The 25,695-nt window shown below is 45.0% G+C and overlaps 2 protein-coding genes across 2 annotated transcripts; both read left to right on the forward strand.

Annotated features, from left to right (window-relative positions):
• Positions 1-14,225: 14,225 nt before the first annotated feature.
• Positions 14,226-16,439, forward strand: LOC136105139 (G-protein coupled receptor 35-like). Its single transcript, XM_065844715.2, has 3 exons — positions 14,226-14,267; positions 14,609-14,649; positions 15,109-16,439. The coding sequence occupies exons 1-3, from the start codon at positions 14,226-14,228 to the stop codon at positions 16,073-16,075; spliced, it is 1,050 nt and encodes a 349-aa protein (XP_065700787.1). The 3' UTR covers positions 16,076-16,439.
• Positions 16,440-17,454: 1,015 nt separating this feature from the next.
• Positions 17,455-23,273, forward strand: LOC136105190 (G-protein coupled receptor 35-like). Its single transcript, XM_065844811.2, has 2 exons — positions 17,455-17,620; positions 19,272-23,273. Exon 2 carries the CDS (start codon positions 19,284-19,286, stop codon positions 20,229-20,231), a length of 948 nt encoding a protein of 315 aa, XP_065700883.1. The 5' UTR covers positions 17,455-17,620; positions 19,272-19,283; the 3' UTR covers positions 20,232-23,273.
• The last annotated feature ends 2,422 nt before the right edge of the window (positions 23,274-25,695 follow it).

Consider the following 25,695-nt stretch of genomic DNA (forward strand, 5'->3'; position numbering starts at 1 on the left):
GACAGGAGAAAGATGAGAACATGAAGAACCAGGCTTTGAGAGCACTTTCCTCGCTGAATCCATTGGAAAAGTCAACAGTTGAATGAGGCTGATTTACAACAGGCTCCTTCTCTGGTCTTGGGGCTCACACATACTCGTAAGTAAATCATACTGTATATCAATACTGATGTTTGATGCTTCACCTTTGTTTCTTAGTTTTCAGTAGATTTTGAAAATTGTTGTGTAATCCCTGCACTACAAAGTGCTGCAGTAAGCATGAGAAACAAACTATTACCAGCAGTTTTATGGGGAATCCAGCAGGATGTGTTTGTGTGCTGGAAGTCACCTTGAGACTAATTAAAAATCCAAACCAAAACTGTTCAAAAAGCAGAACATATCTGTAATTGCCTGCTGAGAGAACTCTAATACCAAGTACTTTATATATATCCTGTTAATGTGCAAATGAAAACTTATATGACACTTGTCTGTGATTTAAAAGAAAAAAGTGGTATTTGGCACTAGGCAAAGGAAGTTGTTAATCAAAATATTGCCATTAGTGAGAGGTGAATATTTCACTCAGAGACACCCACAGGCATCAGTAGCTTAGATTTATTCACAGACATCTCAGACAGAAAGCTCACATTTATCTTTATATATTTCATGCAGTTGATATGAATTCAGTATGACATTTTCCCAGTGTTCAGATTTTTTGAAAGTCTACCCGAGCTTGGTATGAAACTTGACGAGATGCTTGGGCTGTGTGATGCAGCAAAAGCAGCTGGATCGGGGCACGTGGGCACGGGGATGGAAATGGAAGAGGAGATGCATTTTGCATTATCTGCACTTGAACTTTAGGTTCCTGAGAACAGGCACTGAAAGGCAGCCAGCTCCCAGGGTCCTTTATCCCCTCACAAAATCTCAATTTATTTGTGCCTTCCTGAGACCTTCCTGTTTGTCCTCCCATACCAGGAGACACTCAGGGTGGGTGGTGGGCAATGGCTTGTGAGTGATGCACCTTAAGGAAAACCAAAGCTCTTGTTTTTTGTTTTTGTTTTTTAAATCTATTGAATTTAGAGAAGGTAACACGACAGCCTTTCCTGCTTGCTTCAGGGAAGGTCAGAGAAGAAAAAAATGTTTTCTGGATGTTTTCCAGATCAAAATCAGACGGGTCTGAGAGTGGGTGTGAGAGGAGGACACTGGAGATATTTCCTATTTAATAACCTTTAGCAGGGTTCAGGTCACAGGGCAGCTGGTGTAGTACTTGGTCTCCACATCTCTTTCTGAATATTCTGATGTTGTGTGACACAGTTAAATGGGGAGAAAAGGCTGCTTTTTGTCACTGAGTTGAAAAATGACATAAAGCTAACGGGGCACTTCTGATTGGTAAATGTTCTACCAGTGCAATGCACCCTTCTCAGGCAAACCTATATCATGTATTATTCTCTTTAAAGTATTTTCTCCTTTCCTTTAAAAAAGAAAAACTTGCAGTTTTCAAACCGATGCTGCCATGCAATGGCTTCTTGGGTAAGCAAAGAAAGGTTTTAATTTCCTTGCCAGCAGTGGGAAATCATTATTTTTATCCTGTGAGGCCAGAAAGTTTGACTATCTTCCCCATTCTATAATTCTCCTTGAAACATTTTTTGCTTTCAATTGCAAGGCTCCCCTGGCCAGTAAAGGAAACTGGAGACCTTGATATTAATATTCAAGGCACATGCAGGAAACTTTTGCAAAACTAACCAAACTCAGCAGCCTTGAAATGTTGCTAGCACATCATCAGCAGGTGGGGACATGGAGACACCACACAGCTCCAGGGCTGTGCCCAGGCTTTTGCTGTCAGATCGACTTCTGTAGGTGGACAGAAACAGAGAGCTGTGTGATGCTGACAGGTGATGCTGTGAGCTTTTACCTTAATTTTATCCTGATAACTTCCAGGGAAAGTAAAAGCAGAAGGCTGGCCTGTGTGGTTTGTCCATAGTTGCTGGCCTGCAGAGGCTGGAATGTCAGCCCAGGTTGTTTCTGGCTTAGGGCTAAGAGCAGTGATGCTGCTGCAGGAGTTTAGCACAAGGTTACCCCAGCCATGCACCGAGCTGGTGTTTGCATGTCCCTGGGACATTGTAAACCATGAGGTGCCTGTGCCATGTATTAGCTTCTGCTGTTAGACAGGATCCATGGTGGAGATGGCCATGAACACCGGAGAAGGGCAGTCTGAGGTCTATCATTTAATTGCTAAGTTGCTTTTATGTTTTCTACCCCAGAGAAGCACCTCTAGATGGTGATTCAGTCTGCAGAAGTGATTAATTTTCTTGTCTTCTATTTTGTTGTTGTTCTTGTTGACCATAACTGGGAATTTACACATACGTCCTCCTAGTGCAGGAGCAGAAATGCTCACAAATACAGTGTATGGTGTGGCACTGATTGTCATGGACAGGAGAAGGACATGGCTGAGAGACTAATGCAATGAACAGTATGAACAGGTTTAAATAAAGGTCAGTGTGGACACAGCAAATTCCTGGTTGATATTGCTGACACATGCTGTGCTAGGAAAGTAAAATATGTGTTTTCAGCAATGGATATGGAAATTGCTCACTAACATCCAGGACCAGATAGCATACCTGCGGCCACCTGGGAGGTTCAGCCACGAAGCTCCCACTGGGATTAATTTCTGAATGCCCAGGATGATCTAAAAATCTCAGCTGAGGGACTGACTATGTTTTCAATGTGTGGGTTTGTTGTTGGTTTTGTTGTTTTTTTTTTTTTTTAACTACCATTGTATTTAGACCTTGGAGAGCTGACAAGGACACTCACAGGACTAGAAGGATGATCCTTGTCTAAAGTTGGAATAAATGGAGATAGAGGGGAAAAAAATTGAACCAAACTGGGTATGTGATGGCCTGAGCACACCGACTGAGGCCACTGCCTTATGTGAGCAACACTGCTGGATTTCTCTAAAAAGAGCAGCACAGACACCCCTGAGTTGTGGCAGCAGCTGAAACACCTTTAGCCATCACTGCCTGTCCATCAAGAAATAGCACCTGAGGGCTATGAAATCAAATATACCAAGTTATACTCTGCTTTGGTGAATGAATAGCTGCAGTTACTCGAATATATGCTAGAAGATCAGACTATAATCAAGTTGCAATTAAATTGCAGGAAAGCTTCAATCAACAGGGTGCTTACAGAAAGGGAAGAAGTTAGCCTGGGAAGCTACTACTGGGGCTTAATGAGAATTTCCTTGAAGCTTTGAAACAGTGGCTCATTTAATAGTAGCTCTTAGTCTCACCTAATAATAAAAAAGGGTGCATTTGGAGAGGAGATATTCATATTTGTCAAAGGGATTAAACGCCTGATGCTACCAGCCAGAAATGTTGCAAGATCAAGTTAGATTTTATTTTTAACATCTGAGTCTTTGAATTATGCTTAAAAGCTTCTCACTGCAATCATAAAACCTAGAAACATGTAACCCACATTCATAAAAAAAATACTTTGATATAATTTTTGATTCAGAGCTTAGGCTTTCTGAAAATTCCCATCCATTCTGTGCCTTGCTGTGAAAGTGAGAAAAGTAAGTTTTGAATTTTGTGTTACATATCCATTTTAATGCTCATCCATGAGCGAAGTGCTTTGCTCCTGGCAGACCTTGTGCTTTTACTCCATAACACAGATGTTACTTCAATGTAATAATCTTGAACCCAGCGGGTGAGGCTGTAGCACGGCACAGAGAGAGATGGGGAAGAGCAAAGATAGAGATGGGACTTCAAATGACTTGAGGCAAAAAACAGCAGCAATTCTGTTTTGGCACTTGGAAACTTCTGCCTCCCAGATTTCCTAGTGTGCTGCTTACCTGATGTAGGTCTAGTAAATTAATATATCATGAGGCTCAGCAGTATCATTGTCCTGATGACAAAAACCCAAATTCCTTCATCTGAGTCGAAGACAAACCTTTTCTAGTGCCTCTTGTGCAATGCCAACTAAGCAAGGTCCCAGCTGGTTGGGCTTGTTGGGGTCCAGGTCGTTCCTATGATGTGTAAAAGGGCAGTTACTGAGATTTATATATGTGTATATTTCTATGTGCAAGTTCTTTGGGTGTGTGTGTGATTCCTTGTAGAAGATGTGAAATGGAAGAGGCTTATCAGTCCTCTGAAAAACCACAGAAAATGAAGCACCTTTTTCTGCAGGGACAAGCAGGGTTTCTCCACCCACCTTCAGTGATGCTGGGAAGCTCTTCTGGCTCCTGCTGCAGCCCAAGCAAAGCTGAGATAGTGGTGGGCAACAGAGACAGAAACTGATTTAAAGTAGTTGTTATTAGCTTCAAGAGCAAAAAATGCAATTATTCTCAAGATTGGGAAACCTTCAGGGCAACAAAGATGATTAAGGGAGTGGAGCATCTCCCTTATGAGGAAAGGCTGAGGGAGCTGGGTCTCTTTAGCTTGGAGGAGACTGAGGGGTGGTTTCATTGATGTTTTTAAATAAAGAGTGAGTGTCAGGAGGATGGAGCCAGGCTCTTCTCGGTGACAACCAATGATAGGGCAAGGGGTAATGGGTTCAAACTGGAACACAAAAGGTTCCACTTAAATTTGAGAAAAAACTTCTTCTCAGTGAGGGTGACAGACACTGAACAGGCTGCCCAGGGGGGTTGTGGAGTCTCCTACTCTGGAAACATTCAAAAACCTGCCTGGACACCTTCCTGTGTAAGCTCATCTAAGTGTGTTCCTGCTCCAGCAGGAGGATTGCACTGGATGAGCTTTTGAGGTCCCTTCCAATCCCTGACATTCTGTGATTTCCAGGAGGGAAGCAAGCGTTTCTGCAGGTGGAGGGCTGTGGAGGCTCTCGCAGTAGCAGTTGCACATTTCTTCCATGACCACAGCATTCTTGGCACTTGGTTTCTTGCCTTGGAATGGGTATAATTTTATGGATATTGGAACACCTTGTGCACAAGGAGGAATACAACATCTGTACAAAATTGCTTTTGCCTCAAACCACTAATTAATTTCAACCAGAATTCCATCCTTTGTTTTGCAAAAAAGCTGTAGCCTGTGGGAGCTGAGCCTGGTGTTTGGGCTCAGTTAGGAGGAGTTCTGCTCCTTCCCTCAGGGTTTCTGGTCCCATCCATGCTGCCCCTGTGCCTACTTCTTTCCGCCTCACTCACTGTGCTACAGGGGAAGGGAACCAGGTGGTAAATGTTATGACTACTCATGAGGTGCAGAATGTCTTGTGCTCCTGAATGCCACTATGCTCATGCATAGAATTGTATTTAAAACCACACAAAGTCAACTCTAAACACAGTATGTATTTATAACTTGTAATGAGTTTGGTTTACACCAGAATATCCCAAGTTTACCTGTTCATACGGAGGGGACACTAACAATTCTCTTTTGGTGGGTCCAAATAAAACTTTTGACCCTCTTGGTGGTGCCCAGCTCTAAGAATTGGGTGAAGACTGACTTGCCCTTGCAAATCATATTTTTTTCCAATAAATAAAGGTTATGGAAAAAATCTCCCATGGTAAGTGTATTAACAAGAATGATACGGTGGAAATTTGGCCAAAAAGCACGTAAAGCTGGCTGTAACCATAAGAAGGTGGTCTCGGACTGTGTCCCATTGGAAGGGGATCACACAGCCCCTTCAGGGACTTTCATTGCCCGCCATTGCCGATGGCTCGCTGGAACCTGAGGTTTCTAATATTAACACAGACCTCTGCCAAAGCTTATAGGGAGGCAAAGGGGAGAGAGAGAAGAAGAAATCCATTTCCATCTGCTGTGCTGATGTCTTTCCCATCTGCTATAGTTATTTTTCTCCTTTCTCAGATGGTGTGGAAGGTGCCAGGTAAGTAATAGTGAGAGCCTTGTGCCATGCAAGGGAGAGCACTCTGTGGCTCACACATGCCATCCAAGTGGCCACAGCATCCTCTTGTCCTCACAAGGGTGAACCACATGATTTAAGATGATTAAAATTTAAATCTGAATTCAGTTCCTCACTTGTCTTTCTAAACATAGAGGGCTCCACAGCTGTAAGGAGAGGTCTTGCAATCACTAAAAGGGGTGCATTATTAATTTTAAATATCAGAATTTTAAAACCATTCTGTGTGGTTGATGTTTGCGAAAGCTTGGGGAGGTTTCTGGGTTCGAAGCGTTGCCTCCTCCTTCTCCTTCAGAATTTTCTGTCATGTGGCAGGTACAATTCTAGGTGTTGGGGCGCTTAACTGTGTAAAGTGGAAAATATTTATAGTTCAAAGGATGCATATCCTTTGGAGTTATTAATCTGCATAGCACATCTGTCAGTGAGAATAAATATGAAAATACTTCAGCTCTACTTACGTTCACACGGGTTTGGTTCTCCTCCTTCTGCATTTTTGGTGCTTTAATCAGTGATGGCTGTGTGACAGCACGTTCTCATTGAGAGTGGAGGTTTCTTAAACATTATGTGATATCTATCGAGATATAAAATCAAATATTAGGAGAGTAGGAGCCTCAGGCTCTGTTCAGCCAAGGCTGTCCAAAGTGCCCTTGGGGTGTCCAGGCGGGCAGGGTCAGTCCTGGCCCGCAGCAAATCCCAGACCTGGGCTCAGCTCCGAAAGCCACGAGATTTCCAAGAAATTGCAGCTCTTGAGGCTCCAAGCAGCTTGTTTCTTCAGTAACAGTGAGAAACGTGCGCTTTGCAGCCGGACCACGGTGGCGCTGCCGTGCTCCACCGTGTGGTCATCGGCAGCGGGTTCCTCACCTCTCCCTGCCCAGAGAGCTGAGATCGGGCACCACCTCATCACAGGTGTGGGTCAGGAGAGCAGCCCAAGGCAGAGCATCCGCCAGTGCCCTCCTCTGCACCCACCTGCTCCTGGGGACCGCCACCGGGCAGAGGCCAAGCTGGGGGGTCTCACTGTCAAGCAGGGAGCTGCTGCAAAGCTGGGAACGCAAATAAATTCAGAACAGATGGAAAAGGTTGGCTGTGTTTGGGCACTGAGTTACACAAAATGCATGTAGCTATAACACTCATGTATGTCTCAACGTGGCCAGGTAGAGCCTTTCAGAGTAAAGCTGTGAAGAGCATGGGCTGGTCCAGAAGCTTCTGTCATTAACAGAAAGGGTAAAAGCTTGAACTGCAAACCAGCCACAGAATAAATTGTTTCTTAACAATTAAAAATCTCTTTAAAAATAAAAATAAATAAAAAAAAATCTGTCAGGCAGCTCCTACTACACAGGCAAGTTCTGGCTGTATCCCACCCCTCAGAAAGGAGAACCTTGTCTGATGTCTGCATGTGCCATCCTGGAGGGAAAGAAAATTTACACTGTTCTGCTGATAAGGGGATTTTCTCTGTGTTTGCAAATAAAAAAGTGAATTTATCTCATTTCCTGCAGCTTGGTTACTAGGAGCAATTAGAACTGAAAAGGAGGGTGTGAAGCATGATTTTTCTTTTTCTTATTTTATTGGATGCTTTTTAGGAGGAGGAGACAGTATCTGTGCTTGTAATGAACTTCCAAGTTATTAAAAAAAAGAAAAAAAATCTTGATTTTGGGAAAGCTGGCTGCCTCTTGCCTTCCCTCTGGGATGCTAAGGGTGCACTGGGTTAAGGATGGGCACAGTCCAGCAGCGTGCTGTTGTCTTCTCATCAGCATTTCTGAAGACCAAGGATGTAACTGGGCAGGTAGCACTAGCAGTCAGTTTGGTTACCTGAGAGTCTGCGTTTAGATAAAGAAATAAAAATGGAAAGTATCTGATCCTCAAACTTCACTGGAAAAAATAATCCTCTCTCTGTATGATTTTATTGTGCTTAGGGCTGGGATTATAAAAGTCTGATTTAATCAGACAGACAAGGCCAAAGCTAAGTCCTGATGAAGTGAGGTGTCGTCTATAGCGTTTATCTCTATCTGGTGCAGCCTCCTAAAGGCTGATACCGGGAAACGCCTGCACTGGAGGATAACAAAATCCTGCCACTTCACTTCAGACAGCTTTTCGTAATTATTGCAGATGGGTCTACTTTTGGGGGGGCCTGTAAGATGCAATTTTCTGTCTGCTTTTATTTAAAAAAAAAAAAAAAGGTCTGATTCATTTCAAGTTTCTCGTGCCCCTATCTGTGTAGGTAAGGGGCAGTGCTCAGGATGGCTGTGTACAGAGGGTGCTGCCTGCGCAGGCAGGCAAACAGCTTGCTTTGCATGCAAAAATGAAGATGATAGGCAGAGCTCACATATAGGTGGCTTGCTGGATGCTCAAGAACACTAGATCATCTGTTTGGAAATTATAACATAATTAAAAATATTAGCAGAAGTGAAATAAATATTCATTGAAGTAAAATTCAGGACCAATATGTTTCATAAAGGGAACTTTGATTAGAGGCTGCAACCTCTGGTGGCAATAAAGCTGACAGGTTGTTTCCACTGGCTTGCGATGTTTCAGACCATTTACTGAAAAGCATGTCAAATAATCATTTTGATAATACACAATTGTTTTTAACTGACCATTTTAAGTGATGTGATTTTTTTAGGTGAATATTGTGGAGTAGGAGAGAGAATATATTGGATATAAAATTGTATTCTAAAAAGTAAATCCATTAAAAAATATCTCTTGAGATTTCACACTTATTTCCAGTTAATTCCTACCCCTTTTTCAGAAGAAAAACAAGCTTCGTACGCAGCTATGCAATTTCAGCCAAGTTCCCAGATGACAGAATAAACAAATATGCTGCTGTGCAGCACCTTTCCTGCAAATGAAATGCAAAGTCCCTGTGCTGCCTTAAATAATAAGTGAAGAGGGAAGCAAGGGAATGAGAGAGTTAGTCAAGGCAGAAAGATAGCAAAGGAGCTATGCAGAGGTAAAAAACTGGGCTCCCTGTGCAGGACCTGTAGCAGAGCATCTTTGATCGCTCTCATTTTGGAGGTCCAGCCTGCATCCCTGGCTGTTCTAATCCCCTGTTTGTATCCCACTGCAATACAGCCTGTGGGACTTACTTTCCTAAACTCTGTTCTTGTCATTGACTTGGGAACTTAATGGCCCAGAAATCTATTTAGGTAAGCTCCCTAAGAGCCTACATCTTAGTAATTTTCAGCTGGATGGAAATATCAAGGTGCTGAATGTAGTAATATAGTTTAGGAGAAAAGTGGAAAAATAAACATGGGAGATGAAGGGGGACGAATCCAGAGGGCAGTGAATTTTAAAGACCCTTTTCAGAAAATCGGTGTACATACATTTCAACCTAGTCTATGCCAGTAATGCTTAGAAGACCGGGAACAAAAAAGTCCCATGGGCAAAGTCAAAAAATATAAGCAAAAGCCTCTAAAACTCACATGTGCTACACTGCAGGAGCAATTGCACCTCCTAGTCTGAAAGTGCCTCTGTTCAAATGTGGAAATGGGGAGGATAATTATAAGCAAATTACACACTGGTAGGTGAAAGCAGAGGAGAAACAGATTTGTTGTCCTGGGAAGAGGACAAGGTCAGGCAAGCATGTGTTAAAATTAGCAGACCTACCTCTGATATCCTCTGTTGGTTCCCATTAGCAAAAAACAATCCTTTTTTCCCTGTTTGGTTTTATTTTTTGTCCTGCAGTTGTGAGAAAGAGAAAAAAAAAAAATCTACTGGAACTCTTCACACATCAGGTGTCTCCAACCAAGTGCAGGACACTCAGAAACAAAATAGTTCTTATATTTATGTAAGAACAAGGGGGGTTTTGTTCAATAAATCAATTATATGAGTCTATAGCATCACCATTAACGAGGCTGAATAGGCTGGTATACAGCCCAAAGAGCACTAACGATCTGTTCCAGTATGTGGCAGCTGTATGATGTATTTCTACAGCATAGTACACATGGGGTATTGCTGCAGCCAGCAGCATGGCTCCTTACAAACAGAGCTATCCTTACATCTTGTTTTCCTCCTCAGACATGAGAGCCTAAATTGTAAATAAATTAAGCTTTGACTTTGGAATTTTAATAAAGGTGAAGACCTTCCACACCCAAAGTATTGCACAGCAAAGTGACCTGTCAAATTGATAATAAAGGAAAGAGAAACTTGTGATTGAGGGGTGGGAAGGAAAAAAAAAAAAAATTAAAAGTGGTTTGGCCTTGCTTCCATGGAAAATATGATACCTTCAAAGGTCACCCAAGCTGTCTCATGGAGGTTTGCAGCATCCCATGTAGGCGTAGCCCCTATTTCACACCATAACCAAAAACCACACTGTCTAGTCCTGCTTAGTGTACTATATTTTAACAAAAAACAAACAGCTGTAAAGTGTGCTAGTTTAGCATCCTCCAGCACTGGGATTTGGTAGGAGACTGGTAAAAAATATCAGGAAAATATACAGGTCCTCAGGAGGACCTGAAATGCACAGCTGCCTTCTGTCCTTACAGGAATAAGTCCCTGTCTCCAGGAAAGACATCCTGCTTGCTGCTGGCCTTACTGGCACAGACCTACTTTCTCCCAGTCCTATTTGGCTAACGCCAAAGGTTGCTGCCTTTCCCACCCCCATGCTCCACTGCTGCACAACTCTCCCTGCAATAGGGTGGGCAACAGCCGCTCCACGGGGATGTAGGGGTTCCACAGGCAGCAGTTCCCCCCTGGTTGAGAGCTCACCTGCACACAGTGGTGTAGACCAGTCTCTTCCCACGGTGGGTGTCTGGCCCCATTGCGGCAGGGCTGTGGGTGTGACGTCCCCAGCAGTGGGCTCTCAATCTGACTCCCGGATCTGACATCTGCGTTTCCGCAGAGCTGACACTCGTGTGACTCATCTCGATGCTGTCTCACTCTGTGGACACAAACACGCTTATCAACAAGTCTCCCCTGGAAGGGAAAGCACCGTGCTTTGATATGCTAAGTGGACAAAAGTCACAGGCTAGTGGGGAAGGGAGCAAATACCTCCCATTGTGGAGGAAGCAGTATGCTTCAGTGTTTGATGGTGTGGTGTGATGGAAATGATGCAGAGGAAACCATCAGAGTTCAAAACCCTGTCTACCTGTTTGGAGACGGATGTCCCTGCCTTTCTGCTTCCCCCCAGCCAGTGCATCCATTCTGCAGCTTCGAGGGGCTGCAGCAAGCACACTTAGTGCAGTATTTCTATTTGAAACTGCTCCTGTCCAGATTTTTGTCCACTATATCCAGATTTTTGGACAGCAGCACATACAGGTGTAGCTGGCATCTTCCATAGGAAAGCTTAGTCTGCTCCTTTCATTTTCTCTGCCCTAAGAAATTTCCTACTTCTCTTACCTCCTCTCCTTTTACCGCCAGTTCTGTATGTGGCTGGCACTCTTAGTATGCTCTTTCCTTCAACACTGCTGACTTACTCAAACATTACCCCTCTCTTCAGGAAAGGCAAGAAGGAGCATCCATAGAACTACATGACATTCAGTCTCACCTTGACCCCTGGGAAGGAGATGGATGAAATATGAATGAGCTTTCCTGCCCTGTTCTGCACAGCACCTCGCAAATGCCAGATGGTATCTGAGGGTCTTATCAGCATGTGATTCAGAGACATTTGACGTGGCCCTTACCTTACGCACTAAACGTTTGTTCTCTGTGACAGAAAAACCTGGGGGCTTTGTATGCCTGTTTGCCTCCTGAGGGCTGTGATCAGCCTGAACATCTCTGTGGTTATAAGGTGCGTAAGCCTTGTGGCGGAGCACAGCAAGTAGGTCTTATCTTCAGGATCTTGTGTTGGGTTCTCTCCTCTGCCAAGCCTTGCTGAACAGCTGTGCTGCGGCACTTCCTCTGCTTGATGCCACGCGATGCATCCCAAGACAGGGACACCTGGGCCACCTCGGCATCCTGCCGTCCTTCACTTACCACACCAGTGCTGTGTGCTCTCACCCCGAGCTGGAGTCAGCAGGATTGTTTCTCTTCTCTCACAGCTCACACGTTTCAGTAGTCAGTGGAGTGCCATCCTTGCGTTTTATGAGCATCCAACCACCATTAGCATCACTGCAATGAACAAGTGTTACAGCTGGTCAGGTACTAAGGGTAAGTGAGACAATTCCCCATTAGTTAATTGCATGCTGATTATTGACACCAATTAAATAGCCCATCACTGAGACCTTTGGGACTTAGGGCTCTCTTTCCTTGTTCACCAGCTCTTGGGCGCTTTGGCTGAGCCTGTGCGCAAACACAAGTGCAGGCTGGAGCCCTGCCACTAGCCCCATTGTGGCCATCTCCTGCTCCATCCCTGCCCCAGGCACCAAACCCATCCTAAGCGGCCATTTGGGTGCAGCCGTCTCCATCCAAGGAAGGCTGCGGAGACTTTGTCCAGCCTAGAGAGAACCTGTTTTACGTGCCAAGCTGCTTGGTGTGCACAACTCCCTGCCCAGAGCTGTGCAAGCTGGAGGGCCCTGCACCAAATATTGCATCTTCCTGGCCTTGCTTAGCTTAGGTTTCAGCAGGCATTTCAAATCCGTAGTTTCTGAGCACCACTGCCAGCCATTGAACACACAATTTTAGGAAGTGCTGAGTGATGAGGTGCTAGATCTCACTGGAAAGTATTGCCACCAGATGGTCAGCAGATTGACATTCAAGGCCAATCTAACATGAAACCTTCTCCTACGCAGGAGGAGGAGGTGCTATACAAACCCTCAAGTCCTAACAAGCTGTCAGCATCGAGCACTTGCCCTGTGCACACAGCCTGTGAGCATCCTCCACCCCACTGGTCGGCCCTGCTCCTGGCTGAGATGTGCAGCTGCACAGCCACTACCTGACCTGCCTCTGGTGGGACCTGCTGCTGAGTTTGTGGCATTAAACCTACAGGTAATATCACTTTGTTTCATTCTCTCTTGCTCTCTGTGAACTGCTGCTCAGGGTCCTGCTGTGGCTGTGAGGAGGCAAAGGAGGCTCGGACACTTCGTCTCTGCAGGGCAGTGCAGAGGTCCACGCAGTAGGTTGTGATCTCTGAACCTTTCCGTTTCTGTTCTTATTGTAAGGTCACCAGCTTTCATGGTGAGACAGCTGCTTATCAGCTCTCCCTAGTCTATGATGGTGGGAAAAGCAGAACACACTCCACAGTACTGGTGACCTTGTCTGGCAAGCCCCAACCTGTTCCTGGTCCTCCAGCAGCAGCAAAGATGCTGTTTTACAGCTGTCTCCATCCTTTTCTCAAAGCTGTAGGTGGTTGCCCAGTCTCTCTGATTCTGCAGCCACCTCATTTACCCCACCTTAAACATTTCCAGCAGCCACAGGATACGCTAGCTTATCGAACTTCATCTCTTTAAAGATATTTTGTGCTCAGCCATTTCCTATCTGTGCTATATCACCTGTTTGAAACCCTTTGTTCATTTCCTCCCTCCTTGCCCCAGTCTCTGGGCCACCCATGGCCTGGAGCACTTGTGAACCCTGAGCTGCATCAAAGCCCCACGGCAGGACAGGTCATGGATGCTGGGAACAGCATTGGGGCCACATCTCCAAAGGCAATGTCAGCTAGAGCCCTCTCACACTGCAGAGCACACCAGCGTGATGTACCCACTTTGTACGTCAGCACAGAGGCTGCTGCTGGCGTTGCAGACCAGGGCCAGTGAAAACCAACCTGGGCATCAGCCACACCAGCAAAGGCACCTGCCTTGTGGAGTTAGTGAGCATAATACTGTGGCAGTTTCAGCCCCTGGTAGAAGGTGTTTCCCTGCTGCTTACCATAGTTCAGAGAGGTTTTCCTCATATGACGGCTGTCAGACTCCTCCCAGGGTGCAGGCAGCCAGCAGCAAGCCTCTGTTAGGAAACCAGACCTGAGCAGACAAGAATTGGGAGAGACCTCTACACAGGAGTCACATTAGGGTCTGCAAGTGCCTAAGGCACGTACATATCCCCCCAGCAACTGAGTTATTTATGTGTTATTTCACAACTGAAGTCTGATTTTGCAGGCAGCGCCCTCGCTATCTGACCACAAGGTCTGAATGGCTTGCAGAGGCAAATAACTGCTTAATGAGGCGTATTCCGCCATGGCATCCCTTGCTACACCTCTGAAAGCTGTAGGATTTCACCAACTCACTCACCACTTTGCTCTCCTGTTAGAGTGGTAAATAACTTATTTTAAAGGTTAAATTCTTTCCACAGTGCATTTAGATGCAAGCAGAAATTCAGTTACATATCATCACTTCAGAGAATTGTTCCATGTGCATGTCACATTGAACCACTTTGCACAGGATGGAGCCTGATGAAAGCTGATTTTATCAGCCCATGAACTCACACTCTTGACACAACGGATACCCTTGCAAAATACCTAGTTATCAGTGTGAGAGAGGCTCCGTACCTACTCCTTATATATCTCATGGGTTTCCCAGGGTGGCAGGATGCCTGCTTTGAGCAGGAACCGTCTAATGCAGCCCTTAATGGTAAGTTCCTTCTTTTGCACTGATGTGTCCTCTTTCAGATGTGTCTTTCTGCTTTACATCTGCAAAGTTGTACTCTCTCCTGGAACAAATGGGCTTAAAATCAGAATAATCCTTCCACTTCCACATTCCCCTCCCAAGGAGGTGGAGAGCAGCATGCCTCACCCACTCCCTCAGGGTTTCAAGCATGCCTTTGGGATGCAGCAACTCAGATTCAGCTCTGTTTTCCTCATCTTGGAGAAGGAGGTCCAGCTTCCCAAGGCAGCCCAAAGGCTTAGAAACCTGCCCAGTTAGAGCCAGAGCATGAAGATGTCTATCAAGTAACATCTGCTGTGCCCTTGCAGCACTTCACCACCCGAGTCTGTCTCCCAGCCCAGCAGAACGGGTAGAAGAGCTTTTGCTCATGGGTCGTGCTGGGCTTTAGCTTTGGTTGCTGCAAACCCTGCCTTGCTCAAAACCAAGCTAGGAGTAATTCTACCTCATTTGCATAGTCTGTCTTAAGAAATTGGTGTTCACATTGGCACAGGATACCTCTGCTGCTTATGGGGGATCTTCTAAGTGCTATTCTGTGCCTCCCACCTTCAAGATCCCTCTGTTTAATAAAGGCTGGGTGCCACATCCTACTGGAAGTGTACCTTGAGATATTAACTCAGAAACTGAATAAACATAAACAAAGCTTGAGAAAGCTGCATCCCAGTTACAGGCTGACTGAGAAGGCCATCGCTGTAGACTCAAATTCACATTCATAACAAAGTAAATATTTACTTAAATACCCGTTTTTATAGGAGCCATGCATCCATTGAGAGGCAGGAGGAAAGTCTCACTGTGTCTTTTGCCATTTCAGGTCTCAGAACATCGTACAACATCTACACATCTGGACAATGAATGTGTCCAACAACTGCAGTGTCTCAAATCTAGAAATCCATCGGCAAGTTCGTCTCATTGAATTTTCTCTGTATATCCTCATTTTCTTTTTTGGAGCAGTATTTAATGCCCTTGCCCTCTGGGTGTTTTTCTGCAAGATAAAGAAGTGGACAGAAACCAGGGTGTATGCAATAAATTTAGTCTTTGCAGATTGCTTCGTCATCTGCACCTTACCTTTCATGGCTTATTTGCTCTGGAATAAGTCAACCCGAGATGAACTCTGCCAGTTTATAGAGGCGATGTATTTTATCAACATGGTTGTGAGCATCTACATAATTTCATTTATCTCAATCGATCGATACATTGCCATAAAGCACCCCTTGAAAGCCAGGACCTTCAGGTCTCCATCAAAGGCTGCCCTTCTCTGTGGGCTTCTGTGGCTCTCCGTGATAATCAGCACTGCTTTACAGCTTCGGCAGAGACACGCTGCTCTCTGCTTTCAGAAGGATACCACCGCATCCGCTACTCTGAACCTCCTTTCCATTTTCTTTGTTTTTACTCTTCCATTAGCAATCTTGACTTTTTGCTCTACAGAAGTCATTAGGAACCTTAAGAGACGTCTGAACACAAATTCACCAGAGAAAAAATTAATCCGGAAAGCTCTTTACATTATTTATGCAAATCTGATTGTGTTTCTAATATGTTTTCTACCAGCCTACCTTGGGGTACTTGCCAGGTTCATAATGGAGAGCATTGGAGCTACCTGTTTCCTGATCCAGGTTATGAGGAACTTCTCCTCTGTGACGAGGTGTATTGCCACATCCAACTGCTGCCTGGACAGCGTCTGCTACTACTTCGTGACCAAGGAGTTCCATGAAGCTCTCTTACTGCCCAAATCCAGCACTGAAAAAACAGATCAAATCCACTCCTTGCAGACACACACTTGATAAAAGAAGCAGGGGGTGGGTGGGCAGAGGGAGAAAAACCACCAAACCCAAAAAGCCCCACAACAATTCTGTAACATCAAGAGAAGATACAGCTTCAGTATTGTTGTGATACCCACAGCTCTTTCTCTCCAGGGAGAGCTTTCTTAGGCTTAGCATTGCTAAGTTAATGCTTCTGTTAAAGAAATAAGTTATTTCACAGAGATATGTAGAAATCTGTATTTAATTACTGATCATTAACATGTGTCCATTCCAACCACCAACACCTACTTTTTACTTTTACAGGAAGACAGGTGACCCATGTATGTCTTCCGATTTTAGTTCATTTTGCAGCTAAAGTCAATTGATCCTTATTTCCAATGTGTACAAAAGAATATATCATGTTTTACCCCATTGTGTATTTCATGTTGTCTGCATTATTAAAATAATCCAGTTTATTTTTTGCATGTTCATTTGGTAGGCTGGGGGAGTTCAGATGGTACCAGCACATTACTAAGTACATGGCCCTACAAAACAACCCTTCTAACTCTGTCTAGACCTTTACCACTCACGCATTGCTATTCCCTGGGCTTACACCGTGGTAATCTGCTCTTGTCACCTTTGGGACCACGAGCTCCAGAGACACGGATTAATGGGACTAATCCCAAGGGAGTCAGAGTCTGGCTCCTGGCAGCTGGCTTACATAGATGGGACTGCAACTGCTGCAGCCAACAAATAGGAAAGCTGTAAAAATAACTATAAAATACCACTGGTGTGTGTTCTTAAACATGTTTCTAAAGGTCCTGACACCTACCATGTGCTCGCTGCCACATCAGTATATTTCACCCATGCCCAGTTGGCAGCAATCATTATGGGCTTTCCAGCAATGCTGATCAGCAGTGTTAGACACTCAGCTGCTGTGCAGAGAATGAGCAGGCCCATAACATCTGTCACCTTTCCTATAGCAACAATGAAGAGAAGCATGCTGGGTCCCCTTGCCCTGGCCTCACTGTCACAGGGTGCAGGAGCACTGACGTGTCCCCTCGGAAAAGCCATCGGCCCCCCGCACGGCTGCCTGTCTGGGGGATGCTCTGCATCTGCACTGGAGGTTGCAGGAGCTGCTGTGCTCCCTGGGAGACCTTTTGCTGCCAGAATGGCAATTTACAACCATTGTGGGTTACATTTCAGAAATTGTTTCTTTTCTCATGACTGAAAATATTAAATTTTAATTGCTAGTTTGAGTGAGATGGGGGGGGGGGAGCACAGACTGGGTGGAAAAAACGATAGTGAAGCATTGAGCTGATATAAAACAACAGGGGGCACCAGAGACTCGCCCGCCCCCAAAAGTAGGTGATAAATGAAGCACTTTTGGGGAACAAGAGTTCATTGCTGTGCTTCGGCGCTCCTGAGCTGTCAACATCAGGCTCCCAGGCAGCTGTGCCCTGCACAGAGCAGCACCCTGCGCCAGCACCTGCCATCCCTGCAGATCTCCTCCTCTGCTAGGACACCCGCATCCACACCGCAACCTGTCTGAGGACTAAACCCACCTGGCAGCCCCACAAGAAGCAGGTAATGTCTTTTAATTATTGCCACATCGGTGTGTGGCAGTGTGCTCTGCTCATTACTTCAGAGTGTGCTTTCTCACCTCTTAGCTGAAGGGCTAGCCAGGGCTGCTTGCTGCCAGTCCTTGGGTATACCCAGATGCTTCAGATTCCTCCTGCTTCCACGGCTGTTACGCCTCACTATTTTGCAGCCACATGTGTCATTCAGGGGTTTCTTCATCCCCTGCTGCAGTTTCACACCAGCGCTTCTTACTGTGCCTCTTCCATGAGCGTGGATGCACCCAGGCACGCTGTGGCACAGGACCTTGGGAATGGGCAGGTCTGTGTTCACATGGGGGATATGATGGAGCTGGGATGCCCAGTCCAGGGGCTCAGCTGTTCCTTGGGGCAGTCCTATGCATGCAAAAAGTGGTTTTCTCACTGCAGGATGGCTGCCGTAGGCTGGCAGGGAACAGCTGCAGCATAGGGGTGCTACCACAGTGCAGCCAAGGATCTGTGAGGCTGAATGCCAAAGAGAGCCAGGACACCGGCTGTATGTTAGTTCCTCCATAAATTCCACCCTAAAAATGACTGTATCCCAGTAGTTCAGTAGTGCCCTACCAGTTCTGGTGCCAGGCAGGTGCCACACTTTCCTCCATGGTTGCTAGATCTGCCTTTCTGTTTTGGACACTCAAAACAGTTTTGCTTAGTTCATGCAACCAGACATTTTCACTACAGTTTAGATATTGATGCTTATAAGCTGCTGACTTATAAGGCAATGTATTTATAAGAGATAGCATGGATCCAGGCGTTTGCTGTTTATGCCTCACTGTAAACACTTCCTTTATGAGCTGCAGACTAAGTCAGATTCATCATCTGCAGCCCCCTTACTGGTAGCAGATGCCTTGAAATATTTAAAGGAATACTGGGAGACAGTCTTGGATTCGTGTTTTCTGCTCTAGAAACATTTTGGTTTCCTGTCTTTGAAGGGTGAGATCAGACGTGTGCTCACTTTCCCTTCTCTCTTTGGATACCTGTTATTCGCTGGGGCTGGTGGTACATTCTGAGCTATTCCTCCCCAGCATCCCCCAGCAAGAGCAGCAGATTTGTGCTTGGGGGCAGCCTGCAGCAGCATTGCCACTGCCCACCTAAGCTACTTCACAGCTGGAAGGGCTTAAGTCCTGCAGAGGTTCTCAGGTCTAGCAAGACCCAGAGCAAACCCATGGAGTGGCTTCATCAGCAAAGCAAGGGCCTCGGAGGGCCAAGGGGGAATGCTGCCTAGCTCTGCTTTGGGCTGCCCTAAAGCCAGTGGTTCTCTGATAACAACAGCAGCAGCAACGATAAGGGATCACAAAAATTATCATTCTGCTTTGCAAACCCTTTGCTGCTACCCAAAGTGTGCAAATCAGGACTGGATGGAGAGCAAGGAAGGCTTAACCCCATAGTAGCTGCAAGGGAGGGCTGCCTCCGTGATTTTGTGTTAGCTGATGGCAAGCGGCAGCATTACTTCACTGGCTGAGGGGCAGAAAGTGCTGATGAGCCAACAAGCCCCTCCTGGGGCTGCCTCGAGATGCAGCGCAGGGGTGTGAGAAGCCACAGAGCCCTGAGAGCAGGGACACTGCAGCAGGACAGCACAGAGGACCTGTCCCCGCTCTCATGCCTGCACCCTTTTCTTGCAGAGACGGCCCAGCATGAATAACTGCACAGAAGATGATGACACGGTGCAGAATGGCGTTGTGTTATTTCAATTGATTGTCTACATCCCAGTGCTCTCTCTGGGGATCCCTCTGAACACAATTGCCTTCTGGATCTTCTGCTGCAAACTCAAGAGATGGACTGAGACCAGGGTGTACATGATCAACCTCATGGTTGCAGACAGTTTCCTGCTCTTTTCCTTGCCTTTCCTGTTATATTTTACCAAGTATGACTATCCCATCGACAAGCTATGTTCCACCATATTGAACATCTATTTTATAAACATGCCTATGAGCATACTTATCATCACCCTGATAGCAATTGATCGATACATTGCAATCAAGTTCCCTCTAAAAGCAAAGATTCTTCGATCCCCACTGAAATCGGCTTCCATCTGTGGGTTTCTTTGGATAATACTGATAATTTATTCTTTCCTGCGTTCAGCCTTTCAAAAAGAAACAGAACAATTCTGTTTGCAGAAACAATCTATTCAACCTAATTATTCAGTGTTATTCTCTATTATTTTTGGGTATTTGATTCCCTTAGGAATTGTGATTTTTTGCTCAGTACAAGTCATCAAATGTCTCAAAAAGAAGATAATCACAAGCCCTCATGAAAAAAAGTTGATCCAGAAAGCAATCCAAATTATTTCTGTGAATTTGTGTGTGTTTGTCTTATGTTTTTCACCTATCCACATCACACTGTTCTTGCGATTTATAGTGGATGTTTCTACAGCTTGTTCTCTGCTCTTGGAAGTTACAACCTCTATTCAGATATGTTCATGCATAGCAAGTATTAACTGTTGTTTGGATGCATTTTGCTATTACTTTGCAGCCCAGGAATTTCCGGAATTTCCTTCTCTGTTCCCCACTTGTATATCGAAGAGGTGCAGGATGAACCAAAGCCAAGAGTCACAGCCACCCACAGATCAAGTCACGATATAAATAGATAAAGTGCACTATCGGGGTAAAAAGCCACAGGGCTGCTGAAGTTTTGAGGCAGATGGAATGGAACCATCTACAGTATTAGCAATCATTGTAAGTATAGGCATACCTACAAAAAGGGGCAACCCCCTCTAAGAGGTCTGATATTAACTTCAATTTTGTCCTTCTGTCCTCAGTGACTGGACTCCAGCTCTGACTATTGTATCGTATTGTTTTATCATAGCTTCAGGTGCCTCCTGATTAAGAGGGAGATCCACATGGTGTGGAAAATAGATAATAAGGCCATTGTTTCCACCACGTGTTTATTTGTATGTATTTTCCAGCTAAACATAGGAAATTGAGCACCTTTACAGTAATATACAAATCCACTTCTACTACTGTAATACATACAGTCACTTAAAAACCAAGAAAGAGCCCCTGTACTGCAATGCCAAACCTAATACATCTGTGCTGCTCACATCAAAGAATTTGCTGGTACAATTTTGAAGCTTGCAGCTATTGCCAGGATGCAGCTACTGCTATGCAAACTCCAGGAGTCAGACAGTGCCACAATGCTATTGTCTCACTCCTGCCATGTAACACTTTGTATTAGCTTGTGGCATCACACTGTCATTTTTAAGACTAAAATAATTGTAGGTATAAATAAAGCCATTGCTACATGGAGAAACTGTGGACCACAGAACAGGGCCTTAGCGTTGTGTATATCATGTATAAAACTATGAAGAGCTGATCGCACTCAAACAACTACCATGAACTCTGGTGACATGTTTGTTGTTGTACTTTATTGGGATCAAATCATCACCTGTCTGGTGAGAGGTGATCACATTTGCCCAAGTCATCACAGCTTCAAACTGTAGGAATGCTGATGCTCAGAAAACAGCAGTGAGCAACATGAAGCAGATGCGGTTCTGATCTCTGCCTCATCGCCCACAAACAGTTTTCAGGGGAAGTTTGGTGCAGGTGAGGCTTGCAAGGCCCTTCTGCAGAGATGGGGCAGATCCACAGCTGAGGGCTTCTTGGCATTGCCCGGTGTGATGAAGCACCGCTTTGGATTTGGGTTTTTTTCTCCCTCAGGTGCTTCTTTAAAAGACACCTGTCCCTGCTCAGAGAGGGGGAAGGACAGTGCACAGTGGGGATTCAGCAGCTTTCCCGCACCCCATTTGGAGACATTTAACTCTTTCCATGCATGATATAGAGACCCTTGATCTATCCTAGCTGGATCCCAAATGAGGCATCAGTTTTAAAGTCTGGCTTTCCAGGGACCGAATTCCTCTATAATATCTGTGCTTGCTGACTATGCATGATATACCTTCTCACCCCACAGGGAAGTGATAACTGAGCAGCTCAAAACAGGCCACAAAGGGAGGTCTCCAGACACCAGAAGGACACTACATATAGAGAAACCTGTGCTGAGAGGGGAGCCAGTGCCAGGATGTGACTACTTCATGTTTATCTGCATAGAAATTCCATCTAACAGTTTATCACAATCACTTCAATAAATTAAACTCAGGGTGGGAAACACTGTGAAGCCTTTGAAGTGAGTGTGGTAGCTGTATCTCGGTTAGCTACATGATCCCTGACTTGTGGTGTTTTTTGACTTGTAAACCCCTAAAAAATTCCTCCAGGGAATGAAAACCCATATTCTGCTCATTTAAACCTGTAGATAATTAACCTTATTAGTGACAACTTACAAATAGTTCCCCTACAAGTAGCCTATCACTTTCTAGTGTCTGTAGACCACATGTTGAAACCACTGTCTAGACACTGATCAAACAATATAGGAAACTATTCCCATCACAGAAAGTATTGCCCACCCAAACACGAGATCTACCTGCTTTGTGTCAATACTTTGGCAGAGGTGCCAGCATGACGGAAGCCGCGGGGAGCAACTGTAGCATAAAAATGGTTGAAACCACTCAGGTTATTAATTTGATTATTCATATCCTGAATTTCTTTTTTTGATGTATTATTTAATGGTCTGGCATTACTGGTATTTCACTGCAAACAGAACAAATGGGCGACGTATATGCAACCAACTTAATAATTGCACATTGTTGTCTGGCCCTTGTTCTGCTTTTTAAAGTCTCTTTTCAAAGGCAGGAAAAGATAAAGACAAATAGTGCCTAATCTTAAAAACCATCTATTGCTTAAGGAAATCCACGAGAGTTGCCACCCTTGTAGTTGTCCACAGTTAACTGTCCTCAGAGAGCAAGAGGCTGTTAGTGGGCCTGTTAGCCCACTCTCCTTTATGGTATGCCATCAATCTTCATGACAGGCATCACTCACATGTCCAGGCAAGTGGTGTTAGCAAGGAAAAAGACTTACATTTTCACAAACAGTGCAGAGGGCCTTCAAAAACACTTTTGGCTCTGGGATCCCCTTCTAGGATTTTGCATCTCATTGGTTTATAATGAATGCCTGCTCCAAACAGACTATTGTGAAAATTTTTATTATTTTGAAAAAATATGAAGGTTGATTCACGTCAGCCTGTTGTCCCACCATTATTCCAGAAAGCAGACAACTTTTTTGCAAACCCAGTCATGTTCATGTTTTCTCCCTGTTAACATGTGGTACCAAGGCCAATTTAAAACGGGCTCCAATGAGGTTGTCTACTCTGAAATACAAACCAGTAACTTTTGTGTATGTGGCCTCACAGAATAGCAAACAGCAACTGATGTTGAGATTCCATTTGCTACTGTTTTATAACCAAACAATTTTAGAGCACCTTCTTCTTACCCAAGCCCGCAGTTTTTAGACCAAGGAAGGATCACAGACAAGGCGCTCTGTCAAGCTAAACAGCTGCCATGGTTTCACCCCAGTAGGCAGGTAAGCATAACATATCTGCTCACTCAATCCCTGCAGTGCCAAAACCAGTACAACAGCTGAGCTAAAAAAAACCCATAGAGTTGGCAATCCTACATATAGACAAGCTTACTGCATATAGAGCTGTGTGAAGTGAATGTTTTTTTCTTGTAGGAAGCAGAAGGAGTTGTTTCACTGTTCACATTCTAAATTTAAATAATAAAGTGTTCCTTCTTTTAATTGTAAAGTGGAAATTTGTTGACTTCACAATCCATGTCATTATTAAGTAACATTTTTTGTTGTGTGGATGGAATGCTACAAAGACAAAAAAGGAAACATTCTTTTGCAAGTGAAAATAAAGCTGTCTCATAGTAATATATCTCTAAGTAAATACTCATTTATTACCATTATACATCGGAGTCCACTATTACCAATGTTAAACCTATACTGGAGAGTGTGAGAAGAGACATATAAGATCTGCCTTACAATGGGATATTTATAGTGCAAACTTAAGAGGAACAAGGAACTTTGTGATTACCTGAAAATGTACATACTACCTTGGGAAAAAAAGAAATCTGGTTTACATGTCAAATTATAATTACGTTTATGATAGGTTTCTGACACCTTTTTTCAGTCTGAACAAAACCTTAGCTCCCTGAATGCTCCAGGTAAACAGAACAGGTGAGTTATCAGCTCCTGGGCCACAACAAATCGCCAGCCATCATACAGCACTGGAATAGCAAACCATGAGCACAGCAATGTTATCCACAAATCTTTCCCATTTCCTCGCACAAGAGCTGGGCTAATGACAGTGGGGAACAGCAACCACAGTCCACAAGCAGCTTCAACAAGCAGGGCTGGACCACTGCATCCTGCTAACATGTAAGCAAGATATAATCTCTCCATCCCTTAAAAGAAAAAGATGCTAGCAATGGCTTAAACCTTAAATGAGCAAATCGATGCTGCAGTCAAAATTTAGGCTAAAAAAAAAAAAAAAAAAAAAGGCAAGGAAAAGCCCACAAGCAATCCAGAATCTTGCATCTCAGTGAGTAGCCATTGCTTTTAGCATTTTTGGCCCTTCCAGGCAGGAAAGACATGGCCTGGCATAAGTCAGTATTTCGCTGTTTGGTGGCATTTGGGCAGGCCTGAAATGTGAGTTCTCACCAGAGGTTTGGGCTCCAGCAGCACTCCCCTCCCAGCGGCTGAAAGACAAAGGTCAGGGACTTCTGCATTTAGCAAGTCGGGTGCTGCTTTCAGGATTTGGCAGTATCTCTGTGCTTTTCGTTTCTCAACACTGCAGTTCCACAAGCAGCATCACCTGCCAGCCCCCAGGGGACTCTGCAAGCCCGGAAGCAGCTTTAGGGAGGCAGCTGGGGAGCGCCAGCTTTGCCATGGCTTCCCTGTGATGTTTGCACAGACACATGGCCAGTCCCTTCAGCGTTGATGCTGCAGGAGCACAGGGAGGCCTAGAGGAGAGCACAGAGAGGGCTAGAGGAGAGCACAGAGAGGGCTAGAGGAGAGCACAGAGAGGGCTAGAGGAGAGCACAGAGAGGGCTAGAGGAGAGCACAGAGAGGGCTAGAGGAGAGCACAGAGAGGGCTAGAGGAGAGCACAGAGAGGGCTAGAGGAGAGCACAGAGAGGGCTAGAGGAGAGCACAGAGAGCCCTGTGAGGTCAGTATCTGCCACAGTTCAGTTCCTGTGCAGTGCTAGCGAAGGGGAAAGGGGAAACAGTCTTGACAGGCAGGGCTGGTCATTGCGTGAGGTTGATGCAGTCAGCCTCACACTGGCATTTCACAGGCTTTCTATGCTAAAAATAAGACTGACACATTCTGCTCCCAACCCTGTAGTTCTGTCTTGGTCAAGATCTGCTGTTGCAACATCATGTTTTCCCATGAGAAAGCCAGGAAAGAAGCCACAAGAGGCAGAGGCCCTGCAGAGCCTGAATGTCACAGGGCAGCACGGTGTCCCCTGTGCAGGGTGACACAAGCACTGCTCTCACCTGGCCAGGGGCACTGTTCCACTGTGACGTGCCAGCTGCTGCAGCCAGCAAGGGACATTCTCCAAGAGGCAGAGGACACAGAGATCATCCCTGGCTGGGAAAGGAGGCAGGAGCCCATCAAACATGAGCTGTCCTGTTTATCAGCAATCTGTACCAGGAGCACAGGGAAAACCCATGAGAAGGGCTTTCTTTGCATGGGAAACAATCTTAAGCAGGACATCAGGCAGAGCTTACAAGGGAAGGAAAAATGATTGTGCAGAACAGAAATAAGTCTTTGACATCAAGAAGTGTAAAGATGAAATGACTTTTAGCAAATTCTTCCCTTAGATATGAAGCGCTACATATATACACAAATCACAAGTGAAAAGTGAGACTACCCAGTACTGCTACTGATAAAAACAACAAAATTATCCAGGGATGTCCTGAAAACTACCTGATTACTTCGTCACAGCTTTCCGTAAGGATGATGAACCAGAGAAGTACAGAATTTTAAAGGAATTGGCACACAAAAACTCACACCAGCAACAAGGCTTTTAAATAAGTCAGCCAAAATCGGATCAGGGACCACCAAACAAGTCCCTTCTCTAGGACAGGGGAAGAAATGTCCGGCCAGTAACAGCTCTACTATGCTCAGAGCTGAAAAACGTGCAGTTTCACAACATG

The sequence above is a fragment of the Patagioenas fasciata genome, chromosome 9 (assembly GCF_037038585.1).
Source record: "Patagioenas fasciata isolate bPatFas1 chromosome 9, bPatFas1.hap1, whole genome shotgun sequence".
Taxonomy (NCBI): domain Eukaryota; kingdom Metazoa; phylum Chordata; class Aves; order Columbiformes; family Columbidae; genus Patagioenas; species Patagioenas fasciata.

Excerpts from the sequence above, each read along its gene's own strand:
- LOC136105139 (XM_065844715.2), top strand. The coding sequence starts at position 14,226 with ATGCCTGCTTTGAGCAGGAACCGTCTAATGCAGCCCTTAATG. Across the intron at positions 14,268-14,608 it reads GTCTAATGCAGCCCTTAATG|CACTTCACCACCCGAGTCTG; the intron begins GTAAGTTCCTTC and ends GTGCCCTTGCAG. Across the intron at positions 14,650-15,108 it reads CTCCCAGCCCAGCAGAACGG|GTCTCAGAACATCGTACAAC; the intron begins GTAGAAGAGCTT and ends TTGCCATTTCAG.
- LOC136105190 (XM_065844811.2), top strand. The coding sequence starts at position 19,284 with ATGAATAACTGCACAGAAGATGATGACACGGTGCAGAATGGCGTTGTG.